This window comes from Lepeophtheirus salmonis, chromosome 9, assembly GCF_016086655.4.
Source record: "Lepeophtheirus salmonis chromosome 9, UVic_Lsal_1.4, whole genome shotgun sequence".
Taxonomy (NCBI): domain Eukaryota; kingdom Metazoa; phylum Arthropoda; class Copepoda; order Siphonostomatoida; family Caligidae; genus Lepeophtheirus; species Lepeophtheirus salmonis.
The window spans coordinates 12,461,616-12,477,397 of record NC_052139.2 but is presented as its reverse complement, the minus strand read 5'-3'; the positions used below and the strand labels follow the sequence as shown (position 1 = coordinate 12,477,397).

Sequence of the window (15,782 nt, the reverse complement as noted above, 5' to 3'; positions counted from 1 at the left end):
AGGGTCAAAGGGAAAAACAACTTAAAAATTAATATGTTTGATCACCGCCTTCTCTTGCAAAGTAGAGTAAGGGAAGGCCCAGTAAAAATTATTTGAACTGAATTTGAGTCCATTCAGAGACTTCTCTAAAGAGATCAGCCTGAAGAACAAGTATTTCCTTTGATATTTTTATTTTTATCTAGTTTTCTAAAAAAACCCTACTTTTTTTGAATGGTTGTTTTGTAATACTTGAGTTGATTATATTAGAATGGATATCAATGAAGCCGTACTTGTAAGGAGATCAGATTTATATACATAGATGATTTTGTATATATCCATGGGGCATGGCATATAAGTATAAGTATATATTCATTCTTCAATTTCTTTTTTTCGATTCAATTTTTTGTCATAAGTAACCTTGCTTCTTTTGTTTGCTCAGAAACCACTGCTCAAAAACAAAGTACAAACATAAATATATGGATATATTGATGAGAATCGTAATTATCTTACAATACCCAAGTTGCTCTAAACTATGCCAGGACTTCAATTGATCGATGGAATTATTTGGTAAGAACAAAAATTATCTATTAGACGAATCTTAACAGTCTGAATGGGAACTAGTTAATCACCAATGGAAAATTGCGTCCTAAAATATATTAGCTAAAGGCTATGGCTTTAAATTGAGAGGGAAAAATATGTAATTCATTTTTTTCTAAAAAGAATAAAGCCAATAAAATTGGACCATGATAATTACTTTTTTATTGCAAAAGATAATTATTTCATTTCAATTTTTTTACATTAAATAATGTTCCTTTTATCTAATATTTCACTAAAAAAAGGTCTTGTAAAATACAGCTGTATATTTTTTAGGAAACTATTATAAATTCTTACTCTGACTATAGTAATTAATATTACAAAACATAGACATAATCTTGATCACAAATCTAGAAAAGGAGACTATTCAAATTTATTCCCTGAATTTATATTCAATTTTTTTCAAGATACCCTAGAATTATAGCTATAGCTAATAATCTTTATTTGGATTAAGATATTTATTTTAGTCCCTATATGAACTTTCAAATAAAGTCCTTTAATTTCGTATTCTTTTAGTGTGATTTTCAGTTTTAATTACTTCAAATACAATTTACGGCGCTTCCACTAAGCTAATAAGAATAACTTGTTGATAGAAAAAGGGGAAAATTTATGGTACTTTACAAAAGTAATGCACATTCAATTTTAAGAAAAATAATTTTAGTATACTTTTATGTTGATGAGCAACAAATATGCTTCAAGTTATCTTCTTCTTACGTTAGACACAAGTAGTTGTGCTTGTTATCTAGTCCAAATCACAATGGAGCTATTTCAAAGATAATATTATTTGTTTCTCAGTCTAATTAAAGTGGATTATGATAATTAATTATTGATAATAAAAAACATTATTAAACACTATGCTTCATTATTTGTATTCTAATGTTTTATGAATATTTGTTAGCCCATTGCACCTTCTTGGTCATATAAAATAAAATTTTATTTTATATATTGTTGAAATGGTTATAATAAAGGGGTTTCCAATAAGAGTTGTTATTATGATATTCAATGAAAAATTGCATTTTTTGAGATAAATGATCAGATGTTTATTTCAATATAAAGATAAACGTAGGGCATTATTAATGCAAAACAGTATCAGCAAAATAGCCGCCACAGCTACGCTTACAAGTCCGTATCCACTTTATGATAAAAAAATTGCAAAGTGACTCATGTATGCCCTCAATAGCTTCACAAATTCTATTTTTGAGGTATTCAATCGACGCTGGTCTGTTGGCGCGGACCTTATCTTTCAAGTGGTCCGAAATGAAGAAGTCGCATTGTGTTATATCAAAAAGGTCAATGGCCAATTGCAATGAGACATACTTCATCATATAAAAAAGTAAATAATTTTTGGGCTGTTCAATCTAAAGATTTTTTAATCCCAAATTCAGATAAACAAAATATATAATACATCTTTTGTTCTCCTTAAAGTTCATATACCTAGATATGTGGTTGTGGTTGTTGACAGCTAAATAAGATTTTAAAGAATTTTGTAGATAAAATCAATTATTATGTATGATTAACTGAAACACTAAATATTAATTTAGCATATAAGAATTATTGAGTACTAAAGTTTTGCAGTTTAAGCTACTAGCTTAATCAGCTAAAGATGTTAAAGTATAATATGGTGTAAACAGGTTTAGAACTTCCTCACTTAATTATACAAGTTATGATAAAATATCAGTTTATGTTCCATATTTAATTATATTACATTTGTATTGGACGTTGCTGATTAATAATCTGTAATTGGTTATTTTGTGTCAAATCTGTCTTCAATAATTTTTTTATAATTATTTTTTTAGTAGTGTTTATCCATTGAAAAATTCAGTCAACTGTTGAACAAAAAAGTCATGAATCTACTTATAAGTAGAAAATAAGTAGAATAATCAAAATTTGCATTCTCTTATGAGGTAATTTTTATGTCGTACATCTCGATCAAATTATAAAAAAAGACAAAAAACTCTTTACTTTAAGGGTTATTCGTGTAAAATATTTTGATAGCTCTTTTTCTCACGTACAAAATATATACTCAATTTGCTCAGTGTGATAAGTTTCAGATTTTATTTAACTTTGTTTTAATGCCTTTTGGTGAATTATTTTGTAGGGCTGATCTCCAAGTGAGGTAAATAAATACTTCTGGTAATAATTATATAATAAAAAATGTTTGCAAAAAAAAAAGTATAACATAAATATATAATCAGCTACTATAATTCAAATTGTGTTATTAAGATTTAAAAAACATATCTGAGTTTTGAAAAGGTCTCAACTTCTATTATTTAGTAATAATGTAAGTTCTTATCTCTTAAAAAATATATGCATATATATAATATATTTTTTTTCTATGATTGAATTGGGTTTCATTTTGTCTTCAAATCAATAAACTACATACATATCAATTAATTTGGTTGATGATATATTTTCTCTTTATATAAATCTGATTTTCATGAGGATACATACAAAGTTTGGTAAAAAAATTGGATATGCTACAATTAATTATACATTTATGTATAAATTTGATACATTCTAAAGTTGGTATAAAGATTGGATATATTACAGTTAATACTTAAAATTCATTTCCCAATCGGGGATCTCTGAAAATGTCAATCAATTTACGTCTACTGTGAGGACATCTTTGATAGATTATTGAGCATTGTTGAATTCCAACATGTTTTCCAATTTGAGCAGCTAAATCAAATTCAACTGTGGCTTTCGTGACGTCCAAATGATCGGGATTGAATAAACGTGCTATCATGGTTTCTTCAGAGTTAATATCCTCCAAAGTAAGCCCACTCACTTCACAGACTAATTTTTTGGCACAGTCAGAAGCATCGTGTTGAGAGGCAGAGAGTAAAACAGATTCAAAGTCATCGATGGAACGTTTTCCAAAATATCTAAGTGAACCTCCACGTCTACCTCCACGTCTACCTCCACGTCCACCACCACGTCTACCTCCACGTCTACCTCCTCGTCCACTTCCACTAGCGATAAGAGCTCCAATAATACCACCCTTAATGGCAGCTACTTTGAGAATAGCTAATCCGGCCAGAGCTCCACCACCGATTGTGAGAGCTGGCAGAATTAATGTTGCTTGAGAAAGTGATAAGCAGGTTGCCATAAAGGCTAGAGTTAAAAGCGTTCCTTTCATTATGGACTACAAAACAAATTTACGAAGATAATTAAACAAGTTTGTATTAATATGTAAAATGGATTACTTACCTTCTTTACAGTAAAAATAAAAATGTATATTCTTAAATTCAAAACCACCTGTATTTATAGTAGTTGGTTGACACACGCAAAAACATGTTAAAAATTAGAATTAACTCTTCGAAAAAAAAATCAATGCACTCTTTTTTGTTACATAACATGGACGATAGAAACTAAAGATATTCTAACTATTAATTTCATCTACATATTCTGTTTTTCTTTAAGTTATTAATTAGTATATCTATATAAACCTATGTGATGTATGTATCTTTCTTCATATTTATACCGGGTATTTGACCTCTTTGATTGTCCTTCAATTAACCATATGTTACAGGTCTTATGCTCTTATTAATTACTTGTGGTAGTACCGAGCACCTCCTCAACAAACCATTAGATTTACTCTCCATTTTTATGAGCATCATCCCATGTAGCTACTCAGTACTTTGATGTCATCTTTTCAAGAATGAAAGAATATTAATGACACCGTGAGAAAAGCAACATAATATTACGTGATGAGTAGATTTTAGCTCCCTTGTTTGTTTAAAGTTAGCCAATTGATGAGTGAGTTTTCTTTTTCTAAGCTGCTGTCAATATTATTTAATTCCTGAAGAGTTTCCTGAACTTCTTATTCTACTACGTACAAGCTATCATTGATGTATACGAAATCCGATTGAACATTAACATGTGGTCATAAAAAACCCGAAGTAAGCCTGAAGATTTGTTGCGGAGTTATAATTGCATTCCTAGTTGGACTTAGAATTATAGTATATTCGAGGATCAACATCTGGGTAATTCCTACACTCAGTTTTTGTTTATTTATTTCTACATCTCCCCCTTGTTACAGCTGTTTGTAGCTGATCTATTGAAATGTCATGGAAACCTAAACTGCACTTCTCTAAAACATTCTTCAAATTGTCAGGTTACCATGTTGATTTTTGGTTTCTTTTTTAAAATGCTACCAGTTAGACCCAACGATTACTTTAGCCTCTAGAAGACTACCTGTCTGAGCTTGAACTTCACACGCTCTTTGTTAAAGATGAGTCCTCAACTCAAGACTTTGGTTTGGCGTCTTAAATGTCTTCCTTTTCAATAAATGTATCGAAACTTTTCTTTGATTGGTGAGATCAATGAGTAATCATCCAGGAATGACATTATTTGGGCTCAGTAACTCCCTGTATGCATGCTCGATTTTTTATGCACACACCTTCAATTTATATATTAAATGCAATGTATATGTTTGTCCAAGAGTCACATTCAAACCTATGAATGGATTTTACTGATTTTTTTCCTTTTTAAGGCTTGGTCATCAAGACCATGGTAACTTTTAAATATATAAAAACAATTTTTTGACAAAGACTTACTATTTCATAAATATTTTCATCAGCATTTATTGTGCTTTGATTCATAAAAACATACAGCAAGAATAATTCTTAAAATTTCACGGTCTTTATTTTTTTGTTTTATATGATGCAGAAGAGTTCAGAATTCATTTTAATTTTTTAATGTATTGGAAAACGACGGGCAAACTTACTCTAGTATTTTTTAATACGACAGATATATTATTTTTTAGATCAAAATATGTTTATGGTATATATGAGGGAACATTATATACATGCTACACGACTACTATATATGGTATACATTGACTACATGGGTTTGTCTTAGATAAAAACTTTGGAATTAATAAGCAGTCTATAGTGATCATATCGACAACTCGTAAAACATTCACACTTGAGTTAATACTTAAAGCTTACAACTCAATCTATTTGTACAAATAATTTTATTGTTATTGTAGCATATTTTTAACAATTTAGTAAAGTTTTGATATCTAGCATATTATCCATATAGTATTAAATTTTTAGTCAAACTGGTTAAATTTTCTTTTTATTATACAAAATGAGTAACTACTATTACAAATATATTCATCAATCTACTGAAGCCTTTCAATAACTCCAATTTAAAAACACTAGAAGTAGTACCGTTATTGCCCGGAGTACTTAGGCGTAGACTGAAATGATAATTTTCTTATAATAATATTGAAGAGAACTCCCGAAGAATTCCTCTGTGTACCTCACCATTTTCATGAACAAACGTACACATAACTACTTACATAACATACTACTACTACATAACATATTATATATTAGCTCATTTCTGCTCGTGAAAGTATAAAGTATAGTATACATATATTTTTTTAAGGGTTTTTTTTGTTATGATAGCATCTATGTACAGCTTTTTGGATTTAAATAACTAATTTATTTGAATAACATTGGTTATTAATTATACTTAAAATGTTTCCATTTGCTTCTTTCACTCATTGTCTGAAAATTAACACACTGATTTACTTATTCAATGTAGGGGTAAACTAAATAGATGATAATCATGGAAGGGGTTTACACAAATGTTAAAAACTAGTTCAATAAACATTTCGGGCTATTACTTTTTTTTAATTACCCGAACATAGCAAATTAATTTCCCATGTTTTTCTAACATTTTTTGTGGGGTTTGGCAATATTGCTCCCCCGACACTATCTCTTACATCTTGGTAAGGCTCTCAAGTCTTATACATTTCAAATCAATAGCGCCCTCTCAAGCAATATATTGCATTCCTTACGCATCCTTCATCAAACCAATTAAAAATAGTTTAGTCTTCAAGACCACATTATCCCAGTACAAGAATGTAAAGGACCTAAATTAGGGATCAAAAGAAAATATTGATCTCATGTTGGAAATGTTGAAATTTTCTTCTGCAATAATTGTAAAATTGCTTTGGTCTTGAAAGGAAAAGTGAATTAAGTATATATAATCTATAAAACCCAAAAAAATGTTTGATATTGTACTTAATTTTTTTTTAAATATACCTTTTTATGGTAGAAGTTCCTAAATCTTTTAAATTTCACATCAACGACATTTCCAAAATATGGACTTTTGAGCCTCTTGGCCTTCATAACCCTCTAAGAAGGTGGTGTGGTTTTTTCGTGTATGATAACAATTCCGAGTCACCCTTCAAGGCCCTCCTGATGGCCCTAATAGCCACGGAGAAGTCGTTGGTGAGGTGATTTATCAATTTAGTGGGGTCCTCCTTGATCTCTTCCCAAAGCTGGACAGGAGCTCTGGATCCTTCCTTGAATTGTGCCCTCCTTTTCTTGCTTTCCTGGAGAGAGGTCTTTTTCATCATCTTTTATCGTATCCACATTGAAACCCAGGCTCCTGGAGTACCTCCCAATGTCCGTAATTCATCTTCAGCATCTAGGAGATCAGAAATGCACACCCTTTAGGTTTTAATTACTTTTGTTGACGAAATGTTTATCATAGTTTGTTTATACAGAAAGAATGGCTAAGTCAGAATGTGTAAAAATAATCACTAAACTTTCCTATATTAATGAAAACATTAACATTAACTATCAGTCCACGGTTTGCTTCCCAACTCTCTAGGTATCACGTACAAAAGTAATTTCGATCTTTTAAAAAGTTATCAAAAAGTTTCTACTCAATGAGGTAAAAAATATAATTTTTTTGTTACTAAAAATGCTTAAGCATCCACTTTTTTAAATCATTATATATACTTGCTTGATAAATACGAAACTATTATTGCCTAATTTCAACTTCAATACTCATTCGGTTCACAAATTTATTTATGTATTATAATGGTACACATGTCCACAACGTATATTGACAATATCATTTTTTTGCAGCGTTGGTTTGTTTTTGAAAAATAAAAATGTTATACACCTTTTCGTGTGCTGGCACGATTTTCCACTATTGAGAAAATTTCAAGAAAAAATTAATTTAGAGTAAAATTATTAGAAAACTTTGGAACTGATGTTAATTATTAAAAATAGTCATTTAAAATTTTTTTTTGTAGAATAAAGAATATTTTATAAGTTTTACAAAAATCTCTTAAAACTGATTTTATCTTTCCATTTTTTATTTACCAAAAAGAAACAAACAATACAAATGTTCTGTACATGTATACCAACATACCACAAATATATTTTTAAGAATCGAATGGGAATTGAATTTGGAATTGAAGTTAAAAAATTCAGGTTTCCTTTTTATCAGGCCTCGTTTATGATTAGTAAAAAGTAAATAAATTATTCGGGGGACGATTTTTCTCTTTGTTTAAAAACATTACAAACTGATAAATTCTATTATTTACTTAATTTTTTTTGGTATGTGTGTTGTTGTACATTTTTCTAGCCCACTCGAATTTTTATTTAAAAAGTTATACAAATAAAATACTCCATAATAAATAAAAATAAACCCCAATACCTACCACTTCTGAAAGGTATGTATAATACTTTATTAGACAACTAGTCTGAAAAATTTCATCCAATTTGGTGTAGGTTATATTTTAAAATTTATTGCCCAGATTAAGGCTTATAAACACATAATACTAATGTATCTAATTTAAAAATATTAGTATCTAAAATTAATAAAATATAAATTTTTAACATTAAGTGCAAATTTGCTTTTAAACTAACAAATATCTCATTTCCTCACGTTTTTTATAAAAAAAAAATAATAATTCCCGCAAAGTCCAAAAAGTCAAAATGCGTTTGATGGATAATATCTAATAAGATCACAGGCCCAGTCTCAAGCACCTTCGATTGTAAAAGGAATCTTCAATTTGAATACATTGTACATTGCTTGCGTAAAAGTATAATTGCACGAATATCCTCTGCAATTAAGGGTACTCCTATAGTTATAATCTTTTCTTGGTAACTCTTAACATTTAATAAATCATTCTCGATCAATATAGTTTTAGGAGTATGATTTTTATTTTTCAATGACATATCGAACAGAATTATCGCCGTAATTATACAAATGGTTTTTTTCTCTAGACCCCTCAGGTGTAAATTAATAAATAATCAGAGAATATGTTACTGAGGACATTTCGAAAAAGCACGTCTATTAGTCTTGAATAATGTACCACAATCTTTACATGAAGTCCCAAAAACATAATTCCTGTGGCTATTTGAATATGAGCCTTGAATTTTCTTCTATCAGCTATTCGGGAAATAGATGACATAACCCTATGTATCCAATTACTAGATAAATTCTTTCCTTAATCCATTCATCACAACTTGACAACGAAAAGTCTTTTTTTTAATTACAAAAAATTATTTTGAAATGCCAAGGAACGGGCCAAATGTGTAGCATGTATGTTTCATATGAAGAAAGTAAAGTTCCCGGTAAATAACAACAAGGGGAATACAAATATCATGCATAGTTAGCTGATTTTTGTGAGTGCCTCGTCTTCTAAAGATACAGGGTACCGTAAATTCTTAAAAAAAGATTTCTTTCCAAGATTCTTACGAATAAAATCTACTGTATTCCATAATCATATGTTGGAGTTGCATTACAAAGAACCTTTGTGTTACAGCACGTGAAGGGGAAGAGGATAAACCCCGTTGATAATTTATAGATTTTCATGTCATAGATCCTATATTTAAAATATGTTTGATATTTCTATAAGGTTTTTAACTAGTTCGTTAGAAAGAAAAGACAATTTTAAATGGTAAATAGTAGATATATTTGTTTTGTTATAGATTTATCTATAAATTTGATTTACATGAGGATACATAAAAATTTGGTATAAAGGTTGGACATGGTACATCTAATATTTAAAATTCATTTCCCAATCGAGGATCTCTGAAAATGTCAATTAATTGACGTCTACTGTGAGGGCATCTTTCATAGATTATTGAGCATTGTTGGATTCCAACACGTTTTCCAATTTGAGCAGCTAAATCGAATTCAACTGTAGCTTTCGCGACGTCCAATTGATCGGGATTGAATAGACGAGCGATCATGGTTTCCTCAGAGTTCATATCCTCCAAAGTAAGTCCACTCACTTCACAGACTAATTTTTTAGCACAGTCGGAAGCATCGTGTTGAGAGGCAGAGAGTAAAACAGATTCATAGTCATTGATAGAACGTTTGCCGTAATGTCTATGTCTACCTCCACGTCTACCTCCTCGTCCACTTCCACGAGCGATAATAGCTCCAATAATACCACCCTTAATGGCAGCTGCTTTGAGAAGAGCTAATCCTGCGAGAGCTCCACCACCGATTGTGATAGCTGGAAGAATTAGTGTTGCTTGAGTAAGGGAAAAGCAGACTGCCATAAAGGCTATATTTAAAAACGTTCCTCTCATTGTGGACTACAAAAAAAATTTACAAAGATTATAAAGCAAGTTTGCTTTAACGCATAAAATGGATCATCTTACCTTCTTTACAGTAGAAACACAAATGTCTATGCTGAATTGCAAAATCACCTGTATTTATAGGAGATGGTTGACATACACAACAATGGTAATAATTAGAAATAACTTCTAAAAAAAAATCAACGCACTCTTTTTGTTAGACAGCATATATGTATAAAGGAAACCCCGAGAGTCTTAAGTTGTGAATTTCATCTTTCCTTTGTATAATGATTCATACAATATATAATCTACTGTTATGATGTACCTAGGCCATTGTTGAGGCAAAAAAAATATGTAGCTACTTTAATAAATAGATATAATAATTTTTTATTATATTTGCATTTAAACACATTCCTTCCTTTAAAAAAGTGACAATTGTTTCATTTACAACAAAGAGAGGATTTAACTTTTTATAATATTAATGTTTTAAAACATAAATAGTTAATATAATTTGGATTGAGGATTACTTATATATAAAGGTACTTTTTTAATATTTACATAATAATAAGCTTGTAGAAGTGTTAATCGGGAGGGTGGAGTTTCACGTAAGAGACAATATTTAAAAAAAAATTTCTTTGAAATTCTGTCATTTACTATCATGCATTGGAGTACTGAGGAACATGGGTTAGACATCGGAAATAAATATTATAATTAAATGGTTTGATAGAATGTTAAATAATATCAAACTTATTGCAATTTAGCTCCAAAGTTTGGTTTTTTGTGATTTATGAGCATCAGTTTATTCATTCAATTTTTAATGTACAAAAGCAATTGTTTGAATTGAAGAAAGATAAATATCTTTAATACCTCAGAGACTTTTTATGCAGGAGGGGTTACACTCACCCCATATTGTATAAAAAAAATGAATAATTTCTATAATGTTAGGGTTCCAACTATATTAGTTTTTTTTATATGGATTGTACGAGTTTCTCTGTTATCAAGTCGTGGAGAGAGATTAAAATATGAACACATTGGATTTTAAACTTCAACAATATATAAATTATTCATTAACTATAGAATTTGAACAAAATTTATTTTGAAAGTAGATGTGTATTTAAGTTTTTTTAATCAATCATGTAGTCGCCCTTATAGGCAATGATTACTTCCAAGTGGAGGTGGAAGCCAGAACATCTGCTGCCGATTAGTCATGGCATCCCAGTGGGGGTTGAAATTGGTGTTTGTGTGCCCCGGTGTTTAGGTGAGGGACACTGGAGGTTTTCCTGTCGACATTCACCCAAAAGATGTAATCGAGGGGGTTAGCAGGGTTAGTGTCAGGGCTGTAGGGGGGGCAAAAGTGTCTTTGAACGGAGGGGCCCCACTTTTTGATAGCTATCTGAACACTCTGGTGTGAACCCCCAAAATAGACTAGAGAGGGCTGACCTTGTCTGTTTTCTTTAACTCCTCCAAGTCCTGTTTGGCCTTTTTGACAGACCCCTATTCCTCTCCAACGTTTTGGACTTGCTGACGGCGTAGACAGTAGTCCTGCAGACGTTTACCTGCTTGGAGTGTGTGAATGAAAACTCGTCAATCACGTTCAACTGTCCTTTTCTCGATTTGTACGTAAGCATTAGAGCTCAGGTTTGTTTGGTTTTGTAATTAACTATTTATGCTTTAATATATCGAAATATGAATTCATTTTAAACACTCAGCCCTGATATATTATTGAATTTGTAAGTGTTCAGGCTACAATATTCCTCCCGGTATAGCAAATGATATATTAGCTGTGCAACCAATTTTTGCGTCAACTTGCTTCGTCAATGGGTGTAAGTTAACAAAGTTGTTGGTGGCTCATGAATATATTTATTTGGTCGCAGTATATTTACAATTTCTTTTAGTATCAATCTATGATCCGATTTTCCTATTATCCCAAGTTATTTAAAGTTTTTAAAATATGACAAATCGACACATTTACATTTTTGACTTCATTTGATGTAGATGTTCACAGTTTTGAAACAGACGTGACATCAGCAAAAGTTCATATTTAAAATCGGTCAAGTAGAAATTTGAAAAAAGACTGGTCCAGTCTTAATTTTTCTTTTGTACCAATCGAAACTGAATTATAATATCACTAATATCAAATTATATTTATATCAAATTTTATAGTTTTCAATTATTGAATTTTTTTTTATAATCATAAATCGTAGCACGTCTAGAAATTATCTTATACCAGACATTGTATGGTCGCCCGTAGTATTAATTTTTTGGGAGATGCTTTTTCTTTTTTTTTTTTATTTAAAAACTTCTGCATTGATTAATTTAAGTGAATGAACTTTTTTCTAGCAAAGAAATCCTTAAAAAAATTATTTCTTCTTATACATTAATTTGTTTTCCTTTTCCATACAAAGATTTTCTTTCGGAACTTTAAAAAGTTCTTTCATTTGAAGGGGCTACAACCCAACCCCATTCCAGTGGTGGCCCTGCACTGTAATTTATAATATCTTTGTTGATAATTTAAAATGTAACCTCTTGCATAACACAATGGAGTTTCATCGTCGTTGAGAAACAGGTTTCGATTAGTGGAAAAATATTTATTTGCTATTATTTTGGAGATAATATTCCTTATTATGGGTAAGAATAATAGCCTATAAACTATGGTGAGGGGAGTAAAACATAGTAGAAAAGCCAAGGGCGTATTCATTCCACAATCAAACCTAATAATAGAATTATTTGACCTTCCATTCCATTTTTTTCATGAATGACCTATATTTGAATTGAACATTTTTTTTTTTCTGAAAGTATATTTGTTTGTTGTGTATATGCTTCATTTGAATTATTAAAAAATGGGCTAATTTTTGAATTATTAAAAATTTACTAAATATCAAGGATGTGTTAATAATAATACCTATTGAAATGATTCAATATTTGTTTGGAATTGTTCTTAGTTTAAAGTAATGCAATTTTAATACAACCAATCAATGTTCAAAATACTGATGAGGAGAAATGAAGCAAGAACATCGATGGTTGACAGCCAAATTTAGTCCCTATTTTTGTGGTTGTCAATTAACACCATTCTAAAACGATTAAACACATAAATATATTAATTATTTTTTTATTTTTCAAAGTTGTGGTACAAAAAAACAAAACAAAACAATATTATTTATGGTTTTGAATTAAGTTTTGCATCACTATCAAATTTATAAAAAAAATACAATCTGCAAACTAAATTTAGTCAATCAAGAATAAAAATATATGATCTATTAAATAAAATAATAATAAAAATATAAATGAAATTCAAATGATCTTGTAATACATTTGAATATTACAATGTAAATTATAGACATCTTCCTTATTGCAACTTTTGTATTAGAGCGGTCATTATGAGAGCCAATAGTTTTATAACCTTTCTAAGAAATTAATAAATGTTTATTATATAAGTGATCATCGTGCTAATAACTCCTCCTTCTGAAGTGAGCACGCTCTCCTATCTCTGGTGTCAATTGCTTTAAAAATGATCAATAAAATAAATGTATATAAATTTAAATAAAATTACAATATTTTCCATATACATATATATAGAAGGTTATCCTCTTTATAAAAGTATTTTATTTTCTCTTAAAGAATATAGTAAAAACAGCTGATATATAAAAGAGTCTTCATTCAGTAGTTCCGTATATTTCACTCCCATCTTCTCCTTGTTCGCCTTTATTTCTCTCAAACATGTCAACTCTAAGCATTTCAATTTGGATGATGACGTATTTACTTATTGCTACCATACCTACTGGAATGCCATATTTTTTAACAAATAAATCATTCTAATAAAGTATTAATGTTTAATGGTATAAGAGGGACTCAAAAATCCAATAGAAGTTATATCAGAGAGTTGCCTCAGGTTGTACTCATGTACACTAAATTTTTAAAAAACTTTCCGATATTAAGATTATAAGTAGAAGATGGTATGAATTTATTTCTAAGTAATTTGTACACTAAATTTTTAGAAACTTTCAGATATTAGGATTATTAGAATAAGATGATATGATTTCATTTCTATGTAATTTGTACACTAAATTTTTAAGAGAAAACACAACATTGAGAAACAAATTCTTCTTCATGAATAAAAATTTTACGGAAAAACATCGAAAACTTCAAAAAAAATATATATCTTTTGACAAACACATAAAATGAAAACACTACATGTACGAAAAAGTACTGTATACAAGGTCAGAAAGCTTCTGGAGGATGGAGAAAGACCAATAAAAACATAAATTTCTGATCCAAAGAATTTTGGTTTCCCAGTCATCTTATCTCAATCCTGTGAGTTTTTATGAGGCTACTATGTGGTAGCATATTGAGTTCAAAGGCTTTAAAGTCGACTCTAACAACTTGGTCAGGAAGCTGTAATGTAAGCTGATGGAAATTAAATTCATCAATGATAATCTTCAGTATGTAAATTAAAAAAAAGAGTTTAAAATTTTTCTGTACAACCTAAATTATGATCTTTTGCACAAGGTTATTTGAACAACAATCAAAGTGGTCAAATACCAATTTTCAAATACCCGATATAAATATATACAAAACAAACATCACAAAGAGGGTAGTTTGTTTCGATATACAAATTAATAACTTAAAGAATGATATATATATATAAAATTAACAGTTAGAACATCTCTAGTTTCTATCGTCCATATTATGTAACAATAAAGAGTGCGTTGATTTTTTTTTTTTTTTCGACGAGTAAATTCTAATTTTTAACATGTTTTTGCGTGTGTCAACCAACTCCTATAAATACAGGGGATTTTGAATTTCAGAAAAGTCATTTTTGTTTTTACAGTAAAGAAGGTAAGTAATCCATTTTACATATTAATGCAAACTTGTTTAATTATCTTTGTAAATTTATTTTGTAGTCCATAATGAAAGGAACACATTTAACTCTAGCCTTTATGGCAACCTGCTTATCACTTTCTCAAGCAACATTAATTCTGCCAGCTCTCACAATCGGTGGTGGAGCTCTGGCCGGATTAGCTATTCTTAAAGTAGCTGCCATTAAGGGTGGTATTATTGGAGCTCTTATCGCTAGTGGAAGTGGACGAGGAGGTAGACGTGGAGGTAGACGTGGTGGTGGACGTGGAGGTAGACGTGGAGGTTCACTTAGATATTTTGGAAAACGTTCCATCGATGACTTTGAATCTGTTTTACTCTCTGCCTCTCAACACGATGCTTCTGACTGTGCCAAAAAATTAGTCTGTGAAGTGAGTGGACTTACTTTGGAGGATATTAACTCTGAGGAAACCATGATCGCTCGTCTATTCAATCCTGATCATTTGGACGTCGCGAAAGCTACAGTTGAATTTGATTTAGCTGCTCAAATTGGAAAACGTGTTGGAATCCAACAATGCTCAATCATCTATGAAAGATGCCCTCACAGTAGACGTCAATTAATTGACATTTTCAGAGATCCCCGATTGGGAAATGAATTCTAAGTATTAATTGTAGCATATCCAACCTTTATACCAAATTTTGTATGTATCCTCATGAAAATCAGATTTATATATAGAGAAAATATATTACAAACTCACTAAATTGATATGTTCATTAATTCATTGAAAATAAAATGAAACTCAATTAAGCCATAAGAAAAATCTAGTATACTAAATATGCATATATTTTTAAAAAAATCATAAAATCTTTCTAATCTTGGTGGATTTTATCAACAAAATTCTACAAATCTGATTTTTTTGTCTACATACCACATCTATGTATACGAATTTTAAGGACTCCAAAATATATCAATTAATTGATATCTACAGTGAGGACATCTTTCTTAGATTATTGAGGATGGTTGGATTAAAAAAATTATTAGACCCA

At 30.0% G+C, this 15,782-nt stretch overlaps 1 protein-coding gene and 1 long non-coding RNA gene across 2 annotated transcripts; both read right to left on the bottom strand.

Annotated features, from left to right (window-relative positions):
• Window positions 1-6,004: 6,004 nt before the first annotated feature.
• LOC121124319 (uncharacterized) lies at window positions 6,005-7,014 on the bottom strand. The gene is made up of 2 exons (XR_005866284.2): window positions 6,633-7,014; window positions 6,005-6,545 (listed from the first exon to the last, which is right to left on the bottom strand). It is a non-coding gene; the product is annotated as an uncharacterized lncRNA (long non-coding RNA).
• A 2,269-nt stretch (window positions 7,015-9,283) lies between these two features.
• Window positions 9,284-10,092, bottom strand: LOC121124078 (uncharacterized). The gene is made up of 2 exons (XM_040719202.2): window positions 10,005-10,092; window positions 9,284-9,938 (listed from the first exon to the last, which is right to left on the bottom strand). Exon 2 carries the CDS (start codon window positions 9,930-9,932, stop codon window positions 9,399-9,401), a length of 534 nt encoding a protein of 177 aa, XP_040575136.1. The 5' UTR covers window positions 9,933-9,938; window positions 10,005-10,092; the 3' UTR covers window positions 9,284-9,398.
• Between the last annotated feature and the right edge of the window lie 5,690 nt (window positions 10,093-15,782).

What these genes read in the sequence shown, in the direction of transcription:
- LOC121124078 (XM_040719202.2), bottom strand. Translation starts at nt 9,932, where the DNA reads ATGAGAGGAACGTTTTTAAATATAGCCTTTATGGCAGTCTGCTTTTCC.